We start from the raw sequence: 26,386 nt of genomic DNA, 5'->3' as shown, positions 1-26,386 counted from the left end.
GAATCTCCCCCCAGGATTTGGCAGAGTGTCTTTTGCAAAGTAGATGCTTCTTAAAGATACATTAAATGAATGAATAAATGAATAGCCATCATAGTCATTGTTACGATTATTTCTATCATCACCGTCAGCATCTCTTAATCCACAGTAGGTAAGCCTTGAACTAGCACTACGACTAGCACCTGGGATGCCCTCAGTGATCATTTGCCAAAACCCAAAGATCATGCCGGTACAGTGTGAGAGCCCTCCTGGCTTCATGTGAAATAGTGACCCTACTAGATTTCACAAGGAGCTCTGTCCTTTTCAGGTTGGATCCATTTTACCCCAGGAGCAGGCTGCAGAGCTCTGGCATTGGTCTCCAAAGCCTGGGGCTATAGTAGCAGCATGAACACTTGTTTTATTACCACCTTTCATTCTGTCCTTCCCTCCCTGTCCCCTGCTCCCCCCCCCCCAATCTCAAGCTGAGAGTGTCCGCGTAGTTTCTTTGAGGGAGAGTGGCTAGATGTGGGCTCCCTCCTTCAGGAACAGAACTTCAGCTGTTCCTGAAGTCTCCACCCCGACCCAGAACACAGGCAGGTGTCTTCCATCATCTCACCTCGGTGGGGTTTCTCACCAGCCCTGCTAGAAAGGGGAGGCGGGGAGGGGGAAGGACCTGCCACCTGCAGTTGAGTGAATCCTTTGGCCTTGTCCCAGACAAGCTGTTTCATCACTCAGCAGAGGCAGCAGGCGTCCAGTTGTCAGGCCTGTTGTGCTGTACAAACGAGCACTTTGTCACAGGAGGCACTGTCCCTGATTGATGGCGTCCTGTTTTGTTTTTCAGGCTGTGGTGGTGACTGATGGGGAGCGCATCCTGGGCCTGGGAGACCTGGGCTGCTATGGCATGGGCATCCCTGTGGGCAAGCTGGCCCTGTACACGGCGTGCGGAGGGGTCAACCCACGGCAGTGCCTCCCTGTCCTGCTGGACGTCGGCACCAACAACGAGGTAACGCGCTGCCCGGGCCAGGAGCTCTGGGGCCAGAGGGTGGCAGCTGGGGTGGGGTAGGAAGCTCCTCACTCCCCTGCCTCCCGCCGCAGTGACCCCTGCACGGGCTCTCTGTGCTTCCTTGTTCCGTGGCCCCAGGCAGCTTCCTTACCTTTAGGCCCTCTGATCCTTTATTGAAGAGGACCGCTGATTGAGGTGTGAGTGGCTGCTGGGCTGTGTTTTTTCCAGCATTCCAGAATCTGCCTCTGTGAAAGTATTAAAACTCAAAGCACCAGGGCTAAGCGCTGAAATATCTGAATCAGGCAGGTGAGTGTCCTGCAAACCCCGGGAAAAACTGACCTGAGCTGTGGCTAAGAGCCACCTGCAGGCTTACACGTGGCTTAGGATCTGAGGGGCCCGAACATCAGCCAAGAGTTCATCTGCTCTGAGTACCACCACCTGGGGCCACGGGGTTTGTGTGTGTCGGTGGTTCTCAGCTCTGTGTCTCTGTGTTAGACAGAGAACAGGGAAAAGATACCCAAGATATCCTTCTTAATCACATTTATCTCTGAGCTTAAAATCAATGCATGTTCATCTTCCAAAAGTTGAGAAAAATTCAGAGAAGTATTAAAGTAAAATAAAATAGTAGTCACACAGCCAATAGTCACCGTTGTTTACAGTTTGGAATATTCCCTTCCAGCCTTCCCCCTACCCCTGTCAAAGTATTTTTAAAAAGAAAATTGGGTTTATATCACATATACAGTGCTGCAGCCTGCTTTTTTAAGTGCAATGTATGTCATGGGTTTCCTCCCAGGTGCCCAGCCAGTCTTCTGCAGTGTCATTCTCATAGCTACCTGGGGTTTCACATATCACATAAGAAAACCTCCACTGGACACTTAGGTTCTTTCTGGTCTTCTTGCAAATATAATTGTGCTCTGATACCCATTCTTGCAGGTCAGTCTTTGTTTCCCTTTCTGACAGTTTCCCCGGGGATAAACTCCTAGAAATGGAAATACGGAGGCAAAGGGAATGATCATTTTTCAGGTTCTTGATTCATATTGTCCAAAAGATTATACCTATTTGCATTCTGCGGTGTTCTTTCTCAAGAAAACCTGCTACAACTCTTTGTATGGCTTCCCTTCTCCCTGGATGCCACACGTCCCCATTTCTAAGCAAGAAAGAGTGCTGTAGCCCCTAGTGAGAAGTGATGCTTATTCAGGCTTCACCCACAGATACGATCAAATGAGAGTGCAGGGGACACACCTGGCTTCAGAGCTGGGAACTCATGGGGGTGGGAGAGGGATGAGGGGAGACAAGGGGAGAGAGAGGAGTCCTGGACTGGGAAGCAGGGACCCTGGTCCCAGTAGCCCTGATGGCCTGGTGAGTCCCTGCACCCGTCTAGACTCCATCCCGTCTGGTACAAGAGGCCTGGACCAGAAGGTTCCTGAGTATTCTCCCGCCTCTACAGCTCTTCTCCATATGCCTCCCCACCAGCCTGGGAGACGGGAGGCTGGGTGGTGGTGCAACCCTCATAGTTGCTTGTTAAGACTAGTCTTCAAAGTCTACCCCACACTGTGCTTCCCTTCCCCAGCCAGTTGCCTGGGGTTTACTGAAATTGTTCCTCATCCACAAAAATATATCTGTGGAACCATGCATGCAAAGATGACTGTAGCAAACTTCGTGTTCATTAGTATTCCTGTCCATCACCTCCTGCTGTTCCACCTGGATTTAATTGAGACCTGCACTCTCTCTCTCCTAAAAGCTGGCTCTAGGTGAGAAATGGAATGGCTTGAGGTGGATGCTGAGGCCCTTGCATCCCCTGGAGGGTACTGGTTGCTTCTAGCAGGTGCCTTAGATCCTTTGTTGTTGAAGGTCTGGCGCCCAGCAGTGATGTGCTGATGTTTAGAATTGGCCCCAACTTGTAACAAACCCACCAGAAAAGATGGTGGGAAACTACGAGTAGTCATGGCCAGGCCCTTTCCGCAGACCACCAGGGCTTAACCAGGGTTAAGTCTGGTTAAATAACCAGAAACGGTTATTACCCTCTTTTTACAGGTGAGGAAACTTAGGCCCAGAGAGATTAATTTGCCCAAGAAGCTCTGCTGAAAGTGGCAGGGGTGAGGGTCCTAACCCACTTCCGTGCAACACTCCCACACCACACCACGCTGCCTGCCCGGGCTTCTGTTGCTTTATGAGTAAAGATCCTTTCTTGCTTTTTAGAACTTTTATTACTAAAGTAACTTTAAAACATTATTCAAAATTTTAAACGAAAAAGGGAATTGCATTTCTCTCACTGTTTCTGTTTGTGTCCGTCCAGTACCTGTGTGTGCGTATACACGCATATGGCGATTCCCTAGTCGTAGTGTTACTGTGCCCCTGATTCTGTTCTGATTTCTTCAATGAAGGCTGTTTTGTGAATACTTTCCCTTGACTTATTTTTCACAAGTTTATTAAGTGTTTAGTAGGTGTCAGGCACTCTGCTAGGCTGAGGCAGATAAATGAGAGCCAGGCGTGGGTGGAATAGTCTAGTTGTCAGTGTTTCAACACTGTCACCTAATTGATCATTTTAATGGCTCATGTCTTACATCTGCTCAAAGTGTCTGCTTCTCCCCCTGGGTTTTCAGCCTCTGCCTCACCCCTCCCTCCTGGGTGTGGGAAGGAAAGAGCTTCCCCTGGGCTTCCTCCCTCCTGTCAGGAAGGACCAGGAGATTCCCCAGCTGAGAGGATTCCCCAGCTGAGAGGACAGAGCACAGCCTGACCTGCCCTTGCAACACCATGGGAGTGAAAGTTCCCACTCAGTCCAGTGAGACCTCCAGCACCTGCAGTGGGCTAGGCGTCGTTCTAGGCCTTTGTACATTTCAGTCTCATTTCATTCTCACACCAGCTGCATGAGATATTGTCCTCCCCATTTTACAGATGAGGGAACTGAGACTGAAGCACGTTAACTGCCTACGTCAGGCACCCACAGCTCTAAGTGATGGAGCTGGGATTTGAACCCAGGTCTCTCTGGCAGCAGAGGCACACTGCTTCAAGAGGTCAAGTATTTGAAGTATAGACTGGGTCATGAAAACTGGGAAAGTAGGTGTTTCACACAGTCTGGGTCCTACAGACCCTGAGGGCATCCTGATGCCATTTTCACAGTCTTCCTCCACAAAGGAAGGTGAACTTCCGCCAGACTTTCAAGAAAGTTACAAAGAGGCCAACATTGGGAAGATGATGATTTAGCTCTTTTCAAATGCATTCGCTACGTGACCTCCTGCACTACAGTTCTTTTTAAAAAATCAATTTGCAAGATTTTTCCGCTGGGAGTCGGGGGCACGTCTCTCGCCCAGAGAAGCCACGGCAACAGGAGAAGGAGGCTCTGCCCTGCAGAAAGGGTGCTGCCATGGAGGCCTCAGTGTCACAACAACAGGGCCATCTGTGTGTACATCTCTGTGAAAACTCCTGAGGCAACAGGAGCTTTAATCGGAGTCAGAGAAAACACCCCTCCAGGTTTCCTGTTGAAGGAAGACATCTGCTGTCTGCAGCCCTGAAACTCTGAGTCACTCTCACCTGCCGACACCAAGGAGGTTTGGAAAAATAAATATGTGAGGCAGTGATCCCATGAAGAAGGGACAGCCCATGGTGATGTTCCCAAGGGCCAGGGTGAGGGAGCCCCGCCCAGGGAGACAGGCACCTGCTCTGGCCGCCCTCCATGGTGGCTGTGTGTGTGGACTGGTTGGGCATCTTGTTTCATCCACACACAGCAGACAGTCACGGACTGTCCACATGAGATATAATACCTGTTAGATATTAGATACACGTACTTCTCTTTCAACCCCTTTGTTTCACAGGGAAAAGGGGCCTCGGAGCAGAAACGGCTACCCCCGGGTTCGAGTCCGAGCCCAGTGCTTGTCCCACTCTATGCTAAGGCTTCTGCAGGGCAACCCCAGGGGTTGACTGTAAAATGGCCTCTGAGCCTAGAGCTCTCCTCCTGCGGAGTCTTGAGCCTTGATGGATTTTCCTCACAAGGAGATGCTGTGAGAATCTCTGAGGGACTGACTCAGAGAGGATGGAGAGGAGTCACGTCTGCTTAGGAGACAAACATGGGGATAGATTATCAACAGAGCCTGGATCACTGAGGCAGCGTGGGATCACCCACAGAGCTGGGCATCAAAGGGCTCCTTCCACCTGGCAAGATGGTCCTCCTTGCAGCTAATAAACAGCCAGCGTTCACCACGCGGTGCCATCAGGCACTGCCTCTCTGTGTACATGTGACCAACGAGAGACCCTTCCTAGCTCTTTGTAGTTTACCCTTGGGCTTAACTGAGCATCCAGAGAAATAAGTGATGGGCATAACTGCCCCCTGGGGTGGGGGCGGGGCGTGCACTGTGTCCACGGCGTGGACCCAGTCCCATGACCTCTCCAGACCCCCAGATGCTCTCTGAGTAACATCCTCAAGTGCCCGTTGCTATGCAAGATAAATATTTTTCCAGACTAAGAGGTTATCTCTCTCCCAGCCTGAACCCCATGCTCAGGGATGTGGCAGGTGAAGAGGAGGTGGCTATTTTGTTTTCCATGACATTTAGTCTCCAAGAAAAACCTTAGGAAGACAGAGCCAGGCAGACAGCCACAGGGGGCATACTCAACTCCCACAACAGGGGAGAAAGTTCTGGTTCACCTGCTTTGGGCAGAGGCCTTAACCTAAAGTTATAGACTGACTTAGTTCCAAAGGGAACTTGGTAACTACCAAGCAGAGGGGAAGCAGCTGGCTCGGAGCTAAGGAAGCTGGTCCCAGCTGGGAAGACCTCTGCTCTAGAAGCCGGCATTTCCACCCTGTTGATTCCACCAAATCCATTTTGTGACCTCAAGCAGTTCATTGAACCTTTCTGAGCCTCTAAAACTCATTTGGAGGAAGCCGAACCAAATGATTTCTAAGACCTTCCTAGTTCTTAGTTTAACATATCCTTAGCCCGGTCCTAGAATTCATACAACTCACATTAATAAACACTTTTTAAGGGCCTGCCATGTGCCAGCACTGTAAAAATCCCTGGGTGCATGCAGATGAAGAAGGAGCCTTTCCTCAGAGAGCTTGCATTGTGCAATGGAGATCATCATATCCCCTCTGCACAGAGAAGTAAAATGAAGGGGGGACAAGCACCCAAAGCCACAGAGCCTGAATTCAATCCCAGGTGTGTTTGATTCCAAGCTCAGAGCCCCTTCCAATCTAAAGCCAGACCGGCCATCCTAAGTGTGCTCGGGGAAAGCATCCCAACGGGGGCCTCCAGGCCCGGTAGTTCCCCTCCCACTGCGGTGCTCAGCCTCCTTCTGAAAACGTCTCTTCTTAACATTTATGGGAGGAAGTCCAGGACAGAGGAAGGCTGCATGGGGAGGGTCCAGGCCGGTTCATAGTCCCACACCTCGCTGGTCGTCATTCTTCTCACTGATCACTCAGAGGGACCCAGGGCAGAATGTGGATTTCTTGTTCCACGTCAGGCCAAGATAATGTGGGAGTTCCACCCTCTGCTGTTTTTGAAAAGGCATTTCCCTCCTGCCAAAGAAATGTGGGCACGGTCTTTCCCCAGACTTCATTCCCCAGGCAGTCAGTGCTCCCCAGCCTGATCTGCAGAATGATAGGGGACCTTCCAGCCTCTACTGAACTCTTCTGGAAGGAGTAGATAGGGGATCAGGAGCTGCCCCCACAATCCTTGGTCCCCGTGATGTCAAATGATGGGGCGGAAAGGGTGCTGTCATGACGCCCAGTCAAAGCAGGGCTCAGTTTCGGCTTAGCTATTTTCTGGCTATAAAGAGCTTGGGTACTTTATTTAAACCCTTGAACTCCACCTTCCTCATCTGTAAAATGGGCATGAGGATGTGTAAGACAGACGGATGGCTCAAACTGCTTTTGATTCAGGAGTAAATTACTTGAAAATTTGGTACAAATGGAAGCAGCTATATTTTCATGTCATCTCCATAGAGAAACTTTCTTCTCAGTCTTTTGGTGTGCTCAGTTATGAAGTATTTCAGGTATAAAGCACTTTATTATAAAAATAAAACATCAGGACTTTTTAAAAAAGCTTTGTGTAGTCACCTTTGTATCTCAGTAGTACCTCATTGTGATTGACCTTTCATCTTAAATGAAGATATACTGAGAAATTTTTGGAAAATCCTAAATTTCTTCAGTACCACTAGAGAATTTGACTTGCCCCAGAAGCCACATATGTAGCCCTGAGAAATCCACTCCTGGCTGCCTAATGCCCCACTGAACCAATCTGGGACTTGGAAACATTACAAATGATAACTTACCATGGACCTGTTAATCTCTATAAGAACTAAAAAAGTGAGTATTTTCTGTAAATGCCAAGAGTTATACTATTTTTTTTATCATTTTTGTGTATGCCATTCCAGACTGTGTGTGTGTTTCAGGCAGTTGAAATTGTATCTGTGCAATTTTTTATCCTGTTCTTTTGTCATTTTGAATAATCTCACACATGTTTGTCCAGGTGGCTGCATAGTCTTAAAAACCACCAGTTTCAATGACTGCCTACTTGTCCATCCAGTCATTATAACATTTTTTACTTTCTTGTTCCTCCTTGGCTGGATGTTTGCTGCCTTTAAGTGACCTTTAGATGGTCACTTTGAAGGTGGCCCATGGAAGGGCAGGCACCATATATGTCCCACTCTCATCCTTTGTTCACACACACACACACACACACACACACACACACACACACAGCTGTCAGGGCGGAGTCCTAAACAATCTCCAGGATGCATAACCCAAGAGGCGAAGAGATTGAGAAGAGAAGTAGACCTGTGGTTCCTTGGCAAAAGCCCTAAACTCGCCTCTGATTATGTGCACCAGGATTGGAGGTGAGGGGCTGGGAAGGCAGATATTTCCTGGTCTTTTCTGTCCCTATACCTTCGCCCCACCACCTCCTACAGTGCCATCAAGACAATATGGACCTAGAGCTTTTCCCTCCTTCTGCCTTCAGACCCCAACCTTTCTTCGTGCTGACTTCTCAGCCCGGAGGGCCCAGCCCACCTGCAAAATCTGCTGTCTTTTAATGGCTGCTCATTTTTCCCACGACCCCATCCCCACCCGTCCTCTGGTGGGAACTGCTTCACTCCTTTGTGCTGCCATGTGCCACACTTTGTGCCAAAGCAGTGTCACCCTGCCTTGGAGTAGAGCTTGCTCACTCATCAGCCACCTGCATTAGACTGTGAGCACCTTGAAGGCGGCAGCCGCGTCTCACCTGCAGATCCCCTTCAAGGCCCAGCGGCAGCAGGCACAGAGGGTCAGTAAATGTGTCGTGCACAAATAAGCCCATGGATTCTGTGCAGGGGTACAGAAGAGGCAGGGGTGGCCATCAGACCAGTGCAGACACAGAGGATGACCAGATAGTGTGTGAGAGCTGCCAAGGGACGGAATGCAGGGTCACCTAACACAAGCCGACATGACAATGGATATCGTTCTTGAGTGGAAATTTCTGTTCGTATCGTTCTATCCCTGTCTCCCCAGGGCTTAGCGGTGCCAGGCACTTGGTAGGTATTCAGTAAGATTTCATGGAATGAAGGGAGGGACGGAGGGAGGGCTTTCTAATTTGAGTCCAGATCAGTGGCTTTGGACAAGACCCATCAAACCAGATGTTGCTTGTGGTGACTCTCAATGGGGAGGGTGGCAATTTTGCCCCCCAGGAAGACATTTTTATTGTCTGCAGACATTTGTATTGTCACAGCTGGGGATGCTACTGATTTCTAGTGGGAAGGGACCAGAGACATCTGCTAAATATCCTACAACATGCAGGTCAGCCCTCATGTCAAAGAATTGTTCGGGCCAAATTGTCCATAGTATCATTGTTGAGAAACTCTGAAATGATCCCAGAGCTGCAGCCAGAGGTTGGAAGACTGTCAGAGAGTCTTGCTTGTTCAAAGCATCCTTGGTTCCTAAAGTGTGGGCCCCTGGGGGTCCACCCTGTGTCAGTGGCTTAGCCTCCAAACCCTTCCAGAGGTGACACCTGGGGGGCCAAGGTGGGGGACAGCCAGCATCCTCCTCCCTCTCCCACTCCCACCCCCTCCTTCCCACTAACCCAGGGCACTGGACGAGAAGGATGCTGTCTGTTGCAGGAGCTGCTCAGGGACCCTCTGTACATCGGCCTGAAGCACCGGCGCGTACGCGGGCAGGAGTACGACGACCTGCTAGACGAGTTCATGCAGGCTGTGACTGACAAGTAAGTGGGTCCGTCTGTCCCTTGTGAAAGAGGGCTGTTAAGTGATGGAATGACTAAGCCAGCACTGGGGTTGGCAGAGATGCATGCTTTTCAGGGTGGTCCGAAAATTCCAACTTGACCCCATGTACTCGGAAGTCTCCAAGCCAAATGGGCTCGTTCTCTGGGAGAATCTTTGGGAGCAGAGAAGGGAGGGGAGAGGGTGACGGCTGAAGGTCTGTGATCTGGAGGTTGTTAAGTATCTGATGTCCCAGGAGGAAAACCCCCTTGGCTGAGCTGTTCTGGGTTCCTGGCACGAATAGGGATGATGTTAGCAGTTGGGGAAAGAAGTGTGTGCCCTGCTGACGAAATGGCCTTGGAAGGCAGCTGGCCACGTCAGTCGTCATTTTCCAGCTCTGAGGACCAGGCAGTGTTAATGAGCCATCGCAGCAGGCCACACGGGCTGGGCTGCGAGACTGACGAGGTGTCATCTCTGCACGGGGGGTGCTCCGTACTGACAGCTCCTGCCCCCCGGCCCTTCCCATCGATCTGCCATCCTTGCCACCTGCTCCCCTGCTGTGGCTGGCATGCTGCTGGGATAAAGTTCTGGAAACAGCCCCCACCTGCACACACTTAGTCTGACAGGCAAGTCGGTCAGGATGGTCTCAGCAGCTCAGCAGGTCCCTTTCTCACTTGAAAACCTTCGGCCTGTCTCACTATCTCTAGAGTGCCCTGGTATGGCAGAGCCAGGCTGGACTTCCTTGGCAAAATCCTTCCTCGTCTGTTCAGCCCCTTGACCAGGAGCGGTGGGCTAGAGAGATAGCTGCTCTGGCCTTGGCAGCCCAGGAAGTCTCATCGGGGTGGGCTTTGCGGCGGGGGCGGTAAACCCACCGCACCACTTGCAGGGCTGTGGCCTTGGGCAGGTTACTGGACTTTAAAGTCTCCTTCCTTGGGGATAAGAAGAAAGCATTTTATTGTTGTGATTTTTGTTTCCATTGTTTAAGGTGAGAGAAAGTAATACTGAAGTTCTGTGGGATGGGAATGACCCTACAGAAAAGGTGAACTTGGTGATGGAGTGTGGGGTGCGGGGGCAGATGTGCTGAGAAGGCAGTAGGACAAGAGTCTCGTGCACACCTGGGGGGTGGGTCTTAGAGGGCAGCACAGAGCCCATCCTCACAGAGGGAAGGGGGGCACTGGGCACAGATGCCGGCAGGTGGCTGGCTGTTGGATGACAAGGTCGTCTGCTGAGAGTGAGGATGGGGACAGAAGTGGTGGAGGTTTAAGGTGCAGGAGGTATGACCTGGCGGGTCCAAACTAGGGACCTAGAGGATGGTTTCTGGACGTCTCCATGGGCTCCTTGAGGTTACTGGTTATAAATTTAGGTCAGTTAACCCTTTTCTGTGATTTTCCCGTTCCCACTGCAGGGCAGAAAGAGACAGAGAGAAAGATTTAAACAGGGTTGGGATTTTGCCAGGCAAGAGAGAAAAAGAGGGAGAAAGAAACTGAGAGTGTGTTCGAGGGGATGGTTATAACGATGTGCCACAAGGTGTGGGCTGGGTAAGAAGGCCATATGTGGACACTGCAGAGAGGAGGGTAAGGGACAGTGGTATGATCGGTAGACAGTAGGTCCTGATGAGGACTAACAGTTATTGAGTTGGGTACCAGATGGAATAAGCTACAAAGAAAAGAGGTCATCAGAACATTAGGGGTTTGAAGCCGAGATTATGAAGGAAGTTCTGCTCTTGAGCTGTGACCCCCAAAACAGCTAATTCAGGGGTCAGCTACGGGAACAGAGGTGTATCATCCAGAACAAGAGAACCGAGTGCCCCACTTCATTCTCCCCCTTTTAGATCATCCTGAACACTACAGTTAGTTCCAGACAAGACACTTTGAGGGTCACAAATCACCTAATGTGCCTCTGGAGAACAGTAACCAGGACAGTGACAGGAACCAAAGGCACGGCCTGGTGGGGAGGAGACTTAGGGACTGTTCTGTCCATTTCGGGGGTGCGGTCCTCCCTGCAGAAATCTGCAAGCTGTTCTTCCAGGAGAGGACTGGCCTAGTCTCTGTACACTCACCACCTGGGGAAGAGCCAGCTGGTGGAATGCTGAAGGAGGACGCTTTCAGCTCAGGGCAGATTGAGCTCTCCCGCGGTGCACCGGCCTCTCTGTGAGAAGGCTGCACTTTAAGCTGCCTCCTTACCCCGGTATTCTCTGCAGACTTCTTGAGATCCTGCGTGGCTGGCGGGATAGGTTTTATCACTCCCATTTTACAGAAGAGGAATCTGAGGCCCCGAGAAGCCAAGGAACCTGTCTCAGGTCACACAGTATCTGGCAGGACTGCAAGTGGCCCCTGCGTCCGCTGACTCCAAGGCCGGGCTGCTTGCTACAATTACCTGTGGATGACAAGACAAGGGAGTGACTTTGGCTTTGAGAGCCAGATTTTTGCTTCCTGTTTCCAGGGCTCATTGCTTATCTAGTGAGTCAGTAGTCCTTCCATGATTCCCCATGGAGAAGTCTTGCTGTTCGTGTGAGAAGGTTAAATAAACTAGGAGGTAAGAGGCCCTTCAAATTATCATTAAAAATCAGTTCACAGGCTCACAGACAACGCTCGCGCAGTCCACTGTGAACCCCTGGGCAGGAGTGTGCGTCAGCCAGGAAGGATGTGTCCTTGAGTGGGACAGATGATGGGTTGACAGTTGGTGGTTTGAGCTTTCTAATAAGCCAGAGCAGATGTTCCTGTGGATCCTGTAGGTGGGAAATGAGCGGTCTCCCTGGCACTCTTGGGAATATAGTAGCCCCAGGATGGAATGCCTGGCCTGGGGTGAGTCATCAACGCTGAAGCCAAATGCATTGTATTTTAAGAAAGAACCATGGGAAGCCTTGACTCCTGCCTTTACCATCCTTGCCTCACTCCAAATATCCTGCAAACAAAAGCCCCACCTTCCTGCCCCTACCTGCTAATTAGGTATATCTTAAGATTTTGGGAGGCATGAAAAAAGTCATGCCAAGATGGCTCAGTTACTGCCCTGGAGTTTGGCCACCAGGGAGGACCACCAGGGCAGAAGGACTCCTCATGTGAGTCTGTGGCTCACAGCAGTAACGGTGAGACACAGCCTGATGTTCCTGGACGAAGAACAGCCGTTCCCTGCTTCCTGCTCTTCCCCGCCATGCGGCGGGGCCTGGAGTGCTGCACCTGAGAGACAGGTGTTCCCCGTGGTTCCCATTTATATGTTTCATTTCTGTTACTGACCGCAGAATGGGTGGGAGTGGTCCGTTTTATGTTTGCACCTGGAGCCCCAGTTCTGTCTGATGTTTGGCCTGGGCTGGACAGAAATTTGACGTCAGCAGAGGCGGCAGCCTTTAGGCGGCCCGTGAAAGGAAACCACCCCCTTTCTCTCGCTCCCCAAACTCTAAGTATAGAGACCGCTAATAAGCTCCTGAGATAAGAGTGATAAAGAAAAAGGGAGATGATAATTTTTTTAAAACCTGACTGTTAAAAAAAATCATCTGCTTTTAAGCTGCAGGAAAATTTCTTTCTTTTTGAGTCTTTCCATCTTTCTATCTCTGGCTTTCTGTTTATCTCTTTCTGTCTGTCTGTCTGTCTGTCTGTCTCTCTCTCTCTCATACACACACACACACACACACACACACACACACCCGCCATCCTACCCCAAATACCTGAGGTTCACACCATAGTGAGACTGGCACAGTATGACTTTTACTACATTCTGCTGGTTAAAGCAAATCATGGATCCATACCAGAGTCCAACGGAGAAGATAACACAAGAGTCTAAACACTAGGAGGCGTGGTTCATTGGGGAGCCACCAAAGTAACAGACGGCCACACCCCATCCAGCTTGGGAGGGGCAAGGAATGGGGCAGCCAGCAGTACAGGAGGCTGTGCTCTGGAGATGAAGAAGGGCAGAGAAAGAGTAACATCGTTACATGTATAAACGGGAAAATGTATCATGTATAATTAATGGTCAGTTATTGAGTACCTGCTGTATACGAGCTGCTGTGCCAGGCGTAGCTGGCAATCCCCAGAGAAATAAACGGTCCTGTTCTCCAGGAGCTGTTCATTCAAAGACATTTTTATCTACCTACTCGAGTTTAGGCCTGACTTCTAAGCTTTCTTCGCCTCTGAGTCTCTTTAAGCAGAATCCTAGGGTGGAAATATGAAGTCGGGAGGGTCTAGCTGATAGATGGTATATCAGATCAAGGGTTCCCTGGGGTTCACCTCGGGAAAAAGAGTAGAGAGAGGAGAAACCACGGCTTACCATCCTTTTCAGAGCCATGCCCTGGGAATAACTGCAAGTTAAAGTGCTTGACAAAATTTAGAATTAGACTAAGATAGTGTTGGTAGGAATGGCCAGGAGGGGAAGAGGTTTCATTCCTTCTACCAGCTCTGACTGCTAGGCTTCTAAGGTCTCTGGACTCAGCAGGAATCGATGTTGCGGTTGATTAGCAATGTCTGCCCTGAGCAGAGGAATGAGGTGCGGCATCACGTGTCCATGCTGTAGCCATCCTGGATCTGCCACTCCATGAGCACCCACACTTGCTGGTCCCTCTGCAACTCCCACAGCTCAGTGGCAACTCAGAGCCCAGAGGAACCCGAAGGCTGAAGACTCTCTCGGTGTTGAGGATATTCCAGAGCTACACCCAGCCTGTCTGTTTGGTGCATGTGGAACAGCAGCTGCTTCTTCTGAGTTACAGAAGCAGGCAGGAATATGCTCCTGTGGATACACTCCACCCCTACGCCCACCCCTACCCACTCTGGAACAAAGCAGTGGGTCAGATAAATGTAGGCACGTGAGTACTGACCCAAACCAGGCTTGGCCTCAGAATCACCCAGGGAGTTATCAAGAACAGAGACTCTAGGCTCTGGGGCCAGAGTGGGCCTGGGCTGAGCCCGGGGCGTCTGTGGTTTTGAAGCTTTCCTGATGCTTCTGATAGAGCTGTACAGAGATTGTGATTTGAGAAACCCTGGTGGGCTGCACCCCCGAAGAGGCCTGTTTTGAGCGGCCCAGTTCCCCCCACTTTCAAAGTCAGAATGGAGCCTGAGGTGAGGGTTAAGGGCCAATACACAGACGTTTCCCACACATCTTCCCGCCAGGGCCCTGCCTGAAGAAAGGCCCAGCACATTCTCTGGGCTCCCCCTCCCAGGCAGTCCGTCTTGACATTACACCTGCCACTCTAAAAACCTTCCAGCCTGAAAACCTCCCAGGCTGGGCCGTGCCTGCTGCTTCTGCTGGAACCCCCTGTGCCCTGGAGGAACTTGAGCTGCTTTCAGGACTGAATGATTGCATTTCCACCTGTGGGGAAGGCACTCACACATCTGGGTGCCCCAGCCCAGGAGACCGTCCTGGGGAGGAATTGGGCCCATCTTACTTGACCAACCAGGGCGAGCCCCAGCCTGATTCCCCAGCTGCAAGCCTCGACTTTGTGACGGCTAACGAGCTTGGAAGAGGGAGATGGCAGATGCACTGGTAAAGTAGAGACAGCTGTGAGTGTCTTGTTCAGGGGATTTCTTACAAAGAGCTTCCTGTGGAAATACAGAAAGTCACCCTCCCAACAAATATGTCTGTTTTTTCGGAATTTGGCTTATCAAACTCTTCTTGTGAGCGAGTGTGTTTTTCTGGCAGAGACAGGAGCAGCAGGTACTGCCTCAAGCACTCCTGGGAAATGAGCTTTATTTTCGCCACTAAAGTGAGGAAACTTGTCCTAGAGGCTCCGAGAAAGCTAAGTGAAGCACAAACGAATAACGTGTCTAGTCATGCTTTTCCAGGGCTTTTGAGTAATGACCACATGCCCGGCCACTCTACGAAGCCCAGCAGTGAGATTCAAAAGAAATAAAAGACGTGCTGTGTCCTCATGAATCTTACAGACCTTCCAAAAAGACAACCTTTTGAACAGGAAATAATTAGGGAAGAGTTAAGTACTCAACTGTTTGGCGTTGACCTTCAGCTCAAGGGGAATTCAGAGAAAGGAGCAATCAGGGATGACTGATGAGGAGGAGATGGAAATTTTACAGATTTGGAGCCAACTGTGAGTAAGCAGCGGGAGAAGGAGTGTGTTCCCCACAGATGATACAGCATGAGAAAATCAAGGACCCAGGAAGGGCAAGGAGTGTACAGAAGACTCTGGAAGACTGGCACCACTAGCGGTGAACGTTTATTGGTTCAAAATAAAGTGAAGTAAGAATAGATCAGGCTGTGATAGGCCTCCAGGCAGAAGCTCGTAATTACTAGAACTCAAAGTGGAAAGGGCTTCAGCCATCTAATCCAGTGGTTTTAAATCAAGCTCCCCCAAACCCCAGGCATTTACAGAGGTGCATCAGGGTGCTAGAAATGAAAGCTTCCCACCAAATACACGAGATTTAATCCACTTGAATAAAAACGTCATTGATTTTAATTGCTTTCTGTATCAGGTTTCTGCTCAAGATTTCATTAATTAATAAATTCTTCTGTCAAAGATGTTTGAAAACCACCAATCCGCACAAAACCTTATTTGGGACTTGATGCAGAGAGAATAGGGAGCCATGGTAGATTCTTGAGCAACAGAAGTATTGAAATTAACAGGATGTGGGAGAAGATTAGAACGGAAGTCATAGCCATGCCCCAACTCAAATTCTGCCCTCCCTGGGGAAGTCAGCTTTGACCAGCCTGGCCTGAAACTCTTTCCCGGTTTTTAATCATAGCGTAACTTCTTGGCCATGTAATTCATTTGCTAGTTAATTATGCACTACATCATGACATCTCTTCTGTAATCATCTAGAGCTTTTCTTTCATGTTTTTTTGTCTTTAACTTTTCTCCGTCAGAGCAGAGGTTGGGCAAAGATGTGCCTGGAATGTTGCAGAGGGGTTTTGAACCCTGGGCCAGACTAGATGAACTCTGAAGATATTCCTTCCTCAGGTCCTGTGACTCTGTAACAACTCTACCAGACTCTTAGTTCCTGGGGAGCAGGGAGCATGATTTTACCCATGTTGGACCCACCATAAATGGTGAGGATGGGAGATGGTTGTTTGGTTGAGGAATTGAAAGCCTTCACTAGATGAGCTATCAGTTAGAATGGATTGAAGGTTATGAATTTGATGACATCTGAGGAAGCTCAGAGGAAGGAACGCTGGGACCCATTCTAGCTTGTCTGGCCCCTGGAGAAACAGGACAGTTTTCTGGTCTCAGCCTGATGTGGCTAATTATTGACAATCCAACTTTGCCACGTTCCCATCAGAAAAGGAACCGATATTGCAAAACAGCAGACTCTCATGCCCACAAGGAGTGCGTCCTGGGTCACAGGAAGGGCTGGAAGACTGTAGCAAAATGCAGACCAGCACCCAGTTTTGCAGGACCTACTGGCTTCCATCATGACCAGGCAGACTGAATAACTGAGAAGCGAAAACGTCATGGAGGAAGTTCACTGCCTGCGGAGATGGAGTCAGTGACTCCAGCTGGCTGTTTCCGCTTCATTTTCCCCCAAAAGGCAGATTGTATCACCTGGTATCAGAATAGGAACAAAATTATGCCCAGACTTGAGAATTTCAGGTTATGGCAGAGGAGAGGAAGGAATGGAAGTGTTTCCCCTGCCTCAGTTTCCCTCAGTGGATTAATAATAATAACAACTCTTTTTTACTTACTGCTTACTATGCACAGACTCTGATGCAAGCACTTCATAGAATATTAATTCATTTAACTCTTACAGCAGCCCTCTGAGGTAGGTACTATTATTAGCTTTATTTCAAGGGATGAGTTAAGAAGCTTATAAAGTATATCTCTTAAGAAAGAGGACCCTATTTAGACCCCACCCATTAACGATGATCATTAAAAGCACAAACTCTAGAGGGGCACTGCCTGAGTTTGAACCTCTCACCGGCCACTTATTAACAAGCTGCTTAATTTATCTGTGCCTTGGTGTCCTCATTTCCAAGGTGCATTTTTAAGATTAAGCTTATGGAATGCTTCTGCTGAATAAATGAGACAGTCTGTGTGAAATGCTTAACATTTTATACCTGGGTAGTAGTAAACACTTGATGTTTACTATTATCATTATTGATAACAATTTAGGCAATTTCTAAAGTCAGTGTCCTTTAGGCAGTGCTTTAGTGCTGTCCCCTGTTCATGCATTCAGTTAAATTATCCATCAGTACATCCGTCTCTTCCCTCCATAGTCCCCCCACTCACCCATCCCCACTATTCCAATAATACTTTCCTTCTCTTCCCCAATTCTTCTGACCCTGGTGCTAATCTTAAGAAGTAAAAAGAACAGCTCTGGAAGCACTGGGTGTGATCCATCTCCATTCTCAGATTCCTGGTATGTGCAGTTAGTCAGTGCTTGGTCTCTGCCCCCTACACCTATTCTGTTTAACTCTGCCTGCAAGCTGGAGGGGCATTGTGAGTATCTGTGTGTACACGTGGGGGTGAGATCCCATATCTTCTGTAGTTGTTTCAGCTGAGTGTTATTTGGGCCTTACAGACCCATCATTCTGAGAGGAGCATCCCCTTGCATAACTGAACATCTTTCCATGTGATACATTTCTCGGTACAGAAATGAGAACCAGAAACTTGTCCCAGGATAGAAAATTACTGAATTGCCCTAGGATCAACCCACCGATACCGACTTATTCAGAGGCCATGCATATAGCACCTTCTGTATTTTGCTCTTAGAGCTGGAAGGAAGCCTTTGATAACTTCGTCTCCTCACACCCTCTCCCTTGCTCCCTCAGCTGCAGCTGCGCTGGCCTTCCTGCTGCTCCTTCCACAGGTCATTTGTGTTAGAGCTGCAGAGCCTTTCCCCAGCCTTGAGTGCCCTTCCATATTCATGGCCATCTTCTTATCACTCAGACTTGGAAATGGTTTCAAACCCGGGCAGGATCAAGTATTGAGGCCTTTCCAAGGCAGAACATTGGAACTGAGAATCCTGCAGAAAACTGGGAGTCTCGACTGGCTGGACCCTCCATGAAGAAGAAATAGGCTCTGATCACCAGCCCAGGGAAGCTCCAAGAAGCTTGTTGGAGGGGGAAATATCTCTTGGAAGAAATCAAACACTAAGCCTTTATTACCTGTGGACTTAGAGTCCACAATTATAATATACATATGATGCAGAAATTCACAACTTAGGAAATGAGTGTAAAATTATCCCCTACCAGTGATAGGGCTGGAGAACCTGGCAGAGGAGAATTAAAACTTCTTTGCAGGGACACTCCCACAACCTGTGCCGTGTGGAATTCCTTGAAGGGAAAAACAATTCCCCAAAGAAAATAAATTCATGATTCACAGTAAGCCACACGGAAACAATCCACAATGTGGGAAAATCAGATACACAACTACTAGAAGTGTTAGAACCCCCAGGAAAAGAAATATTCTGAGAGAAGCTATAAGGCAGTTATACTTAGATGTATTAAAGAGGTATTTTTTACAAGAATGAAGGAACAAGGAAAGTACCCAACACTGTGAAAAAGAAAAATTACAGGCAGATTTGAAAAGAACCAAATAAAACTTCCAAAAATGAAGAACAGAGTCATGGAAAGCTAGCCTAGTGCACTAGTGTTAGGGCGGGACACCGTTGGAAAACCTAGAATCCTTTAAAGTCACTGCCTGCGGGCATTCCAGAGACCCTCCATTCCTATTGTTGATGATCCAAAAAGAACTAGGACACCAAGATGTTTTATCAGGAAAGAATTTTCTGAGCTGCTTTTGATGAAAAAGAGTATTTCTCAAGGGAAAGAAAGGATAAGACTGGAGCCCACAAATCCAAGCCTCGTCATTCCATGCCAGAGAGGATGTAGCCATTCCAGGCAGTCCCACGGTGCATTTACTCTCATTTTCTCTCTTTCTTTCTCCGAGTCTCCCTCATTCATACACATATTACGCAGTCTCTTATTACTCTACTGCATTCATTTTATTTGGCTCAACCACACTGTTTTTTTAGTAAAATTGGGGAAAAAATTCCTAAAAGCAATTCATTCTGTCAAGATGAGTTATGTAATGAAAAAAAAAAAATCTGGGTTATATACTCCATTGCCATTAACAGTGATTACAATTAATAGGCACGAGATTGCCAGGATTTTTGTTTTCCAAGCCAATCATTTCTATAATGTTGGATTATTTGTGTGCAGGCCTTTCTTGTGGAATTAGAAAAAAATCACGGATTTTTAAAATAATGAGCTAGGCAGCAATTCTTTCCCAGAGACAGTTCTTTGTGGAAAACAAAACAAAACCTTGCTAAAGAAAGAAAGAAGCAAGCGGGCATCCCAGCCTTCATCCTCTGGTGAATTGAGTGCTGGGCTAACCTAGGCTCCTGTGGACAATAAAGTAATTCACATCTATCAATTCATGTAATACAATAATCCCATTAAGTAGATACAATCTTTGTTCTGTCCTACTAAAATATAAGTTCCAGGCAGAGATCTTTGTCTCTTCTGTTCAGTATCTCCAGCACTCAGAACAATGCCCAGTGCAGTGTGGATTCTCAATAAACACTTACTGAATAATGAACAGTTTACAGGTGAGGATACTGAGGCATGGAGAGGCTAGGGATCTGGTCCAAGGTCACACCTTTAGCAAATGGTGGAGCCAAGCTGTGAGCCCAGGTGGTCTAACTCCAGAACCCACCCTCTAACTTGGATACTCTCTATTTCTTTTCTTCTATATGAAAGAAAAGACAGACACGTTCTTGACGCAGTAGGCAGGGAGGACAAATGGGAGGAAGGCCTTGTGGAAACTGTTCTGCTTAACACACTCATGTCTTCTCTCGCCAGCTTGTTCTAGGAGGCTATGGAGGGACCAGCCACCAACCCCCATTTTCAAAACTCTCTAACTGTGCTCAGCGAGAGAAGCATCTTATTTTTGTATTTTTTTATTAATATAATTGACATATAACATCGTGTAAGTTTAAGGTGTACAACATATTGATTTGACACATTACTATATTACAGTGATTACCACCAGTGTTAGCTAACACCTCTCTATCTCATAGCATAATTACCATTTATGTTTTTCTGGTGGGACAATTCCCCAGTATCTGGGTCAGCTGGATGGCACTTCTTGGTTTTTTTCCTTCTTAACTACCTAATGGTCAGTGTCCAGCTGCCCCATCATTCACCAGAGCTGGGTGCCCCCTGCAGGCTTCTCCACAAACTGCAAACCTAGCCGGTGCAGTCAACCCCCAGGGGGAAAAACCGAGGCTCTTTGACTCCAAGCTTCTTCTGCTGGTTTTTAAAAACAATATAAACAAAGGAAAAATCCCCTAAGCTTATGGCATCCAGACTACAAAGAAAGTTTCAAGATTTTGTTCTAATTCTGAGAGATTGTAAAGAGCGTAACTGTTAGCTCTAAGTCCTGATTGTAATGTTTCAAGGGAACGTTCACATTCTGAGTCTTTCTCAGCTGCGACAGTCACTGCTCAGTGTTTTCCTACACACTGGAATTTAGGAATGCCTTCCGCAGTTCAGTCTGTCTTTATTTTCTCACCTGGCCCTCCCTAGGACTGTAATCTTACAACTTAGAACACTTGAGGGAAAAACTACCTGTTCATTTGCTCCAACGCCATCACTGTATAGATGGGGAAACTGAGACCCAAAGAGAAAATTCTTCTGCTGTGATCAGACCATGATAAAAGCAGTGGGAAGTTAAAGGGAACTTATCCACTTGTTTACTCTCATTCACACAGCTCATGAAATCTCTTCCAAGTTTCCATTCAGCCTGTATGTATTATGTGCTTTCTCTGTGCCCCAGAGTGTGGCCAATACAAAGATTTGTCTCAAAGAGTTTAGTTCTCCCTTGAGATTGTAATATGGACACATAAAATAATCAGAAATAGTTCAGGGTAGCATTTAATCGTTTATTTATTCATATATTCACCCTTATGTTAATTCATTCACTGGATAAGATATTTATTGAACATAGGAATAAGTCAGAAATAGACTTTGCTCTCATGGAACTTCTGATCGACTGGGAAAAATACAATAAATTAAATAATTACTGCTGACTTTGTGTAGATTTAACGTCTGCCTAGTTAACAGGCCTGCCTGAACTGTCAATCAAGGCTGATGGAGAATATGGTAGTCAAAGGTCTGGGGCATTTAGTTAGATTTAAAAGTCACGGCCAATGGTAGAGCACGTGCTTAGCATGCACGAGGCCCTAGATTCAATCCCCAGTACCTCCATTAAAATCAATCAACCAATCAATCAATCAATCTAATTACCTCCCCCTCCGCCACCAAAAAAAAAACAGTAAAATTCATGGCTTTCTTTCCAGGAAAGAGCTAGCAACTCACTTTTACGGAGCACCTACTCTATACTGGGTGTTTTATGTTCAGTTATCACAACAACCCTTAGGGACAGAGAAACTAAGGCTCACAAAGACTAAGTAACTTGTCCAAAGCCACCCAGCTAGAAATTGGAAGAGTCTGAACTTGCCCCAAACCCATCTGACTCCAAAATCGGAGGTGGTTTACTGTAGCCTCTGCTGCCTGCTCTCCCAGACTGGCTGGCAAGGCCCTCCCTGCTTGCGGCCTCATTTATCTTAACTTGAATCCTTAGGATAGAGGAAAGGGCCTGAGCTGTTGTGATACAAAGATGCTTTCCTGCCGTGGCTTCTGGGAGAGGAGGGGGGCGCCTAGTGGACTGGCGGTGTCAACGTGGGCTGTGTGCGCCCGGCACCCCTGTGGAGGGCCTGCGCGGGGGCGTGCATTCAGTAGTCCTGCTTTCATTTGTTCACCAGCGCTGGCTGGCGGGGCTGGGCAAGCACAGGGCCCTGGGCATACGGCAGCAGGTTTGTTTGGTCTTCTAACTTGGGTGTCTGAAGCGGATTTGTCCAGAGTGGCGGACAGAAAGAGGGGTCAGTGAAAGCGCCTTCTTCAGCTGTCGTGCCCCACGTGGTGAGTGAGACACGTCCCCTGCCCTCAAGGACCCTGCCCGGTGCCTGCTTTGATCCAGCTAGTCCCCTAACCTGGCTCAGACTTTCCCTTCTTCGCCTCCCTGACTTTGACTCACTTGAGTCCCGAAAGCCCACAAACACAGACTGGGTCCTCCAGCCTTATTATCTTCTACCTCAGACTGTGGTAAGTCCAGGAATTTCGCCAGTTCCATGGGAGGGGCAGTTTTGAGGTACGATTGTGTGACAGACCGTATGGTACAAATATTACAGGAGTCCACGCATAGAGAGATCACAGTGGGCCACACTAGTCAGAGTTGCTTCATGGAGGACATCAGTGACCTCATAATAAATAAAACGTACCACCTGTAGGCAAATGAGAGCCGCCGTGAATGCTGATGCCCCAAGTCAGCCAGTGCGTTGGTGACTGGGAAAAGTGTGCAGGCTTTCAGAGCAGAATATTGAAGAGTGAGCTGCTGTGCCCTGGAGGAAAGTCTCAGTACTGGCCTCTGACCTTTGAGGGGTCAAGGGGTCAGCAGACCAGCCACCATCCTCTTCCCAGCACTGGGATTTCTGGCGCCATTTGTGTGTTTGCCCAGGAACTCAGACAAACAGGGAAATTGAGGAGGAAATCCAAACTGTTCCTGGAGTGTTTTCTGTCTGGCCTGGGGTTGCCGTCAGAGCAGTGACCGAGAAATGGCCACATTATTCTGGTACTTTGGCTTAGGAAAGTTGCTGCTTCCTGTGACTGTCTTATTGCTTCATGGGAGTTTCCCCCATTAGGCCAGAATGACAGCGGCAGGAGCCCGCCAGTCTGGCTGCTGGGCCCGGCACACCGGGGGGATGTCCCAGTGTGGGACCTGGGAAGGGAGAGGCCTCAGAGGTCCCCTTGCCACCCCCAGCTGTGGCTGGAATCCCTTCCGCAACTTCAGTGCCAAGTGGAGCTCCGGGGACCACAGAGTCCCCTCCACTGGCAGCCTGTTTCTAGCCAGTGTTTGAAATCTTCTGCTTAATACGTCTCTGAAATCTCTGTCCTGACTTCCACCTGTTGGCTCTGCTCTTCCCCTTAAAGCCACATGTCTACCTTAAGTCCCTGCCCACAGAACGGCCCTTTGAAAATAACCATTATGCCTCATTTCACCTAAGGGATTTCTCTTTTTCAGGAGCAATATTTCTTTCTCCAATCCATGGTTTCTAGTTTGTTCACCTACAAGAGTAGTTCCTCTGTCATCCTTGTGAATCCCTTCCCAACCCCTGCCCCTGCGTATCTGTGGCGGAGCTGTGGTGTGAGGGCTTCATATCTGTCCCACAACTAGACTGTGACATCCCAAAGTGACCTCTTCTCATTCTAAATGGACTCCGGCTCCCACCTCCTCCCATCTCCTGGGACCTCAAGCCTCCATCAGTACTCTTTGCATCTCTTCTCCATACTGGCTCCTCTGTCTCCTTTGCACACCTCCTATCAAAAATGAATCCATCCTTCAGTCCCACATCCACCAATGGCTGTCATCCTACCCCTATTTCATAGCCAAGCCTCTTCTTTAGCCACCTGCAGAATGGTTCCTCCCCACCACTCCACTGAAAGTGGGCTGGCGAAGTTCACGAATGATCTTCTGGACGCATGCCCCCATACCACTTCAAGATCCCTGTTTCAGTTGACATCCCAGCTGCACCTGACACCCCTGACCCCAGCCCGTCGTGCGGCTCTGCTGGCCCACCTTCCACCTGGCCGGTCCCCCTGCTCACTTTCCTTCACTGGACTCTCTTCCTCTGCCCCTCCCTGTTCCCTGGACGCAGGTGTGTCCCGTGGGTCTGTGCTTGGCCCTGCTCCCTGCTCGGTGCACGTGCTCTGCCTGAGACCCTCACCCAGCCCCATGACCTGAAGTTCCCTCAACTCCGCATTCCTCTCTGCCGAACCTCGTACACAGACTGCTCTTCATTGGCGTCCCAGTGCCTCAGACCCAGCTCGTGCCCAGCCTGTCTGGCGGAGTGAGTTTTTCTCTCCCTGTGCCCCCGCCTGGGTAAGCAGTGGGCACCACCGCCCCCGTCCCGGGCTCCTCCTTCCCCTGCAGGTTCCACATCAGGCGCATGATTAAATCATGCCCTTCAGAATGGTCACCTCCATGGACTCAGTGCCTACGATGTGCCAGGCTTTTTTATCTACAGTATCTCATTTAATTCTCACAACCAGACTGCAGGAACGGTATTATCATCCCACCCTTTTAGCAAAGACTGAATTTTAGATTAAATGACTTGCCGGGGCCACACATTTAGTAAGTGATGGAGCCAGCGCTGCTCAGCCCAGAACCCCCACTCCCCACACTCTGCCTTCACATCTGTCATCACCCCCCTCCTCTCCCTTGCGGTCCCCTTTGCCTCGCTCCAGGTCCCCCGTTGCCTCGCTCCAGGTCCCCCATTGCCTCTCACTAGGATTCCGTGCCTCCAGCGTGTCCTCCCAGCTGTCCATCCCATCACCCACTCTGCAGCAGAATGGAAGTCCTAAAACACAGGCCGCTTTCCTGCCTGAAGCCCCTCAGTGGGTCCCCATTGCCCCCAAGGCTGTCTAGGCGCTTTATACAGGCGAGTAAAGGGGTGACCCCTGGAATCCGCCCAGCCTCGTCTCTCCGCACTCCTCCCCTTCTTCACCCCTCTGCAGCTCCAGGAAGGCCCCCCATCCTCAATCCACGCGCATGTGCAGTGCTCTCTGCCTGAGCCCCCCTCCCTCCCTGAACCCCTGCTCTGCCTTCAGGCCGCATCTCTGAGTCCTGCTCTCTCTGAAGCCCACACTGCCTCCCCACCCAGCAGAGCTGCCTGCTCCCTCCGAGGCCTCCTGCATACCTCGCACATACCTTTATTATTACCCTTGTCACAGCATGTGGCAACTGCTTTTTTATTTGTGTCGCATCAACTTGTGAAATTCTTGTACTTGCCTTTGTAATCTAGCAGATAAGACAGTCCCTTGTTTATAGTGGACACTTAGAAATGTTTGCTGAATTGAATTTTTGTAGCATACTTAGGAGAGTTCCTGGCACAGAGAGGATAGATACCCTGCCCAATACATTTCTTTAATAATTAAAACAGAAATACCAATAAGTAATTGTGATGCAATGCGATATATGCTATTACAGGGGTATGCCCAGAGGAGCAAGGCAGCCCAGAGAAGAGTTACTGCTGTCACCGGGAGAAGGGAACTAAGAATCACCTCGGTTCTTAGTCACCCGAAAAAAAAGAATTTTTGACGAGAGACAAAAAGCGTGATATAAGCAAAATTTTTGTTAGTGAAGTAAAAAAAATACTGAAAGATGGTACACTCCTGAGAACTGGGGGCGGGCCAGGCCAAGAGGGGAAAAATGGCGCCGTTTCTTTGTTTTTCCTGTTTTTGTATCCTTGTTTTGTGATTGATTGATTGATTGGTTGATTGGTTGACAACTCAGGTTCCCTGCGCTCTGGTTGATTGACAGCTCAGGTTCCTTGTGTTCTGGATTGTTCCTTTGCCCCTATCCCGTGCTCGTTTCTATCTAAACTACCTAACACTGCTACCCTGAAGACAGCAAAAGCCACGGGTCAAGGAGGCCTTCCTGGAAGAGGTGACATTTCAGCAGGGCCTTACCATTTAAGTAGGAGTTGCCCAGGGTAAAAGGAGGCCTTCTGGGCACTTGAGCAAAGACATAGAGCCATACGATGGCCCATAGTGTTTGGGAAGCCGAGGTTTTTGGGAGACATGTGCAGGGCTGAGCATTAAGGTTGGGGCCCAGGGGAATGCTATCTAAGGAGTTTGGACACAATCCGAAAGGCAGTGGGAGCCCCGTAAGGATTTCCAGAAAATAAGTGCTCTGCACACATTTGTGTTTAGAAAGATATGGAGGATGGACGGGGGGAGGGGGAAATAAATCTGGAGGAGATGACATTCATTATTGTAGGATCTTGGCCAGAAGTGACAGTTGCATGAATCTCAGGAAGAGGTGGCCTTGCCCAGAATCTACCTGGCCCCACTTGGTACAAAATTCTTTCTGCAGAGAGCTGTGTCTGTCCAAGGGTGCTCTGTCATAAATAGAGAGAGTGGGACACAGAAGGGTAAGGTCTCTAGTCAAGTAAGTTTGGAAAATGCTGAGTTACATAGGTTTCTTAATGCAAGACTTTTCAGAGCCTTTAACATACACGGTCAATGTTATATAAACATTCAGTGGATTCCCAAGAGGATTTAGCCATGGAACCTCTCTCTGAGAGCATCTCAAAGGACTAGAGTTTAATGGGATGTGCAAAACAGAAACAGAGCCCTAGAGCTTTCGTGATTCTGTCAGCCAGCTCTAATTCCTGGAAGGAAAAAAATAAATAAAAGAAAGCTTTCCACGGGGTGTAACTGATGCTCTCG

At 48.8% G+C, this 26,386-nt stretch overlaps 1 protein-coding gene across 7 annotated transcripts in view; it reads left to right on the top strand.

Moving 5' to 3' along the window:
- The window catches only part of ME3 (malic enzyme 3), a 377,761-nt gene that overhangs the window by 327,466 nt on the left and 23,909 nt on the right, over positions 1 to 26,386 (top strand). For all 7 annotated transcript variants that reach the window (XM_031460503.2, XM_064492780.1, XM_064492783.1 and 4 more), the window contains 2 exons: positions 818 to 979; positions 9,062 to 9,165. In XM_031460503.2, the coding sequence (XP_031316363.1) occupies positions 818 to 979; positions 9,062 to 9,165 (266 nt within the window). The remainder of the gene's footprint in view (positions 1 to 817; positions 980 to 9,061; positions 9,166 to 26,386) is intronic.

This window comes from Camelus dromedarius, chromosome 12 (genome assembly GCF_036321535.1).
Source record: "Camelus dromedarius isolate mCamDro1 chromosome 12, mCamDro1.pat, whole genome shotgun sequence".
Lineage (NCBI taxonomy): Eukaryota > Metazoa > Chordata > Mammalia > Artiodactyla > Camelidae > Camelus > Camelus dromedarius.
This window is presented reverse-complemented; position numbering and strand designations above follow the sequence as displayed.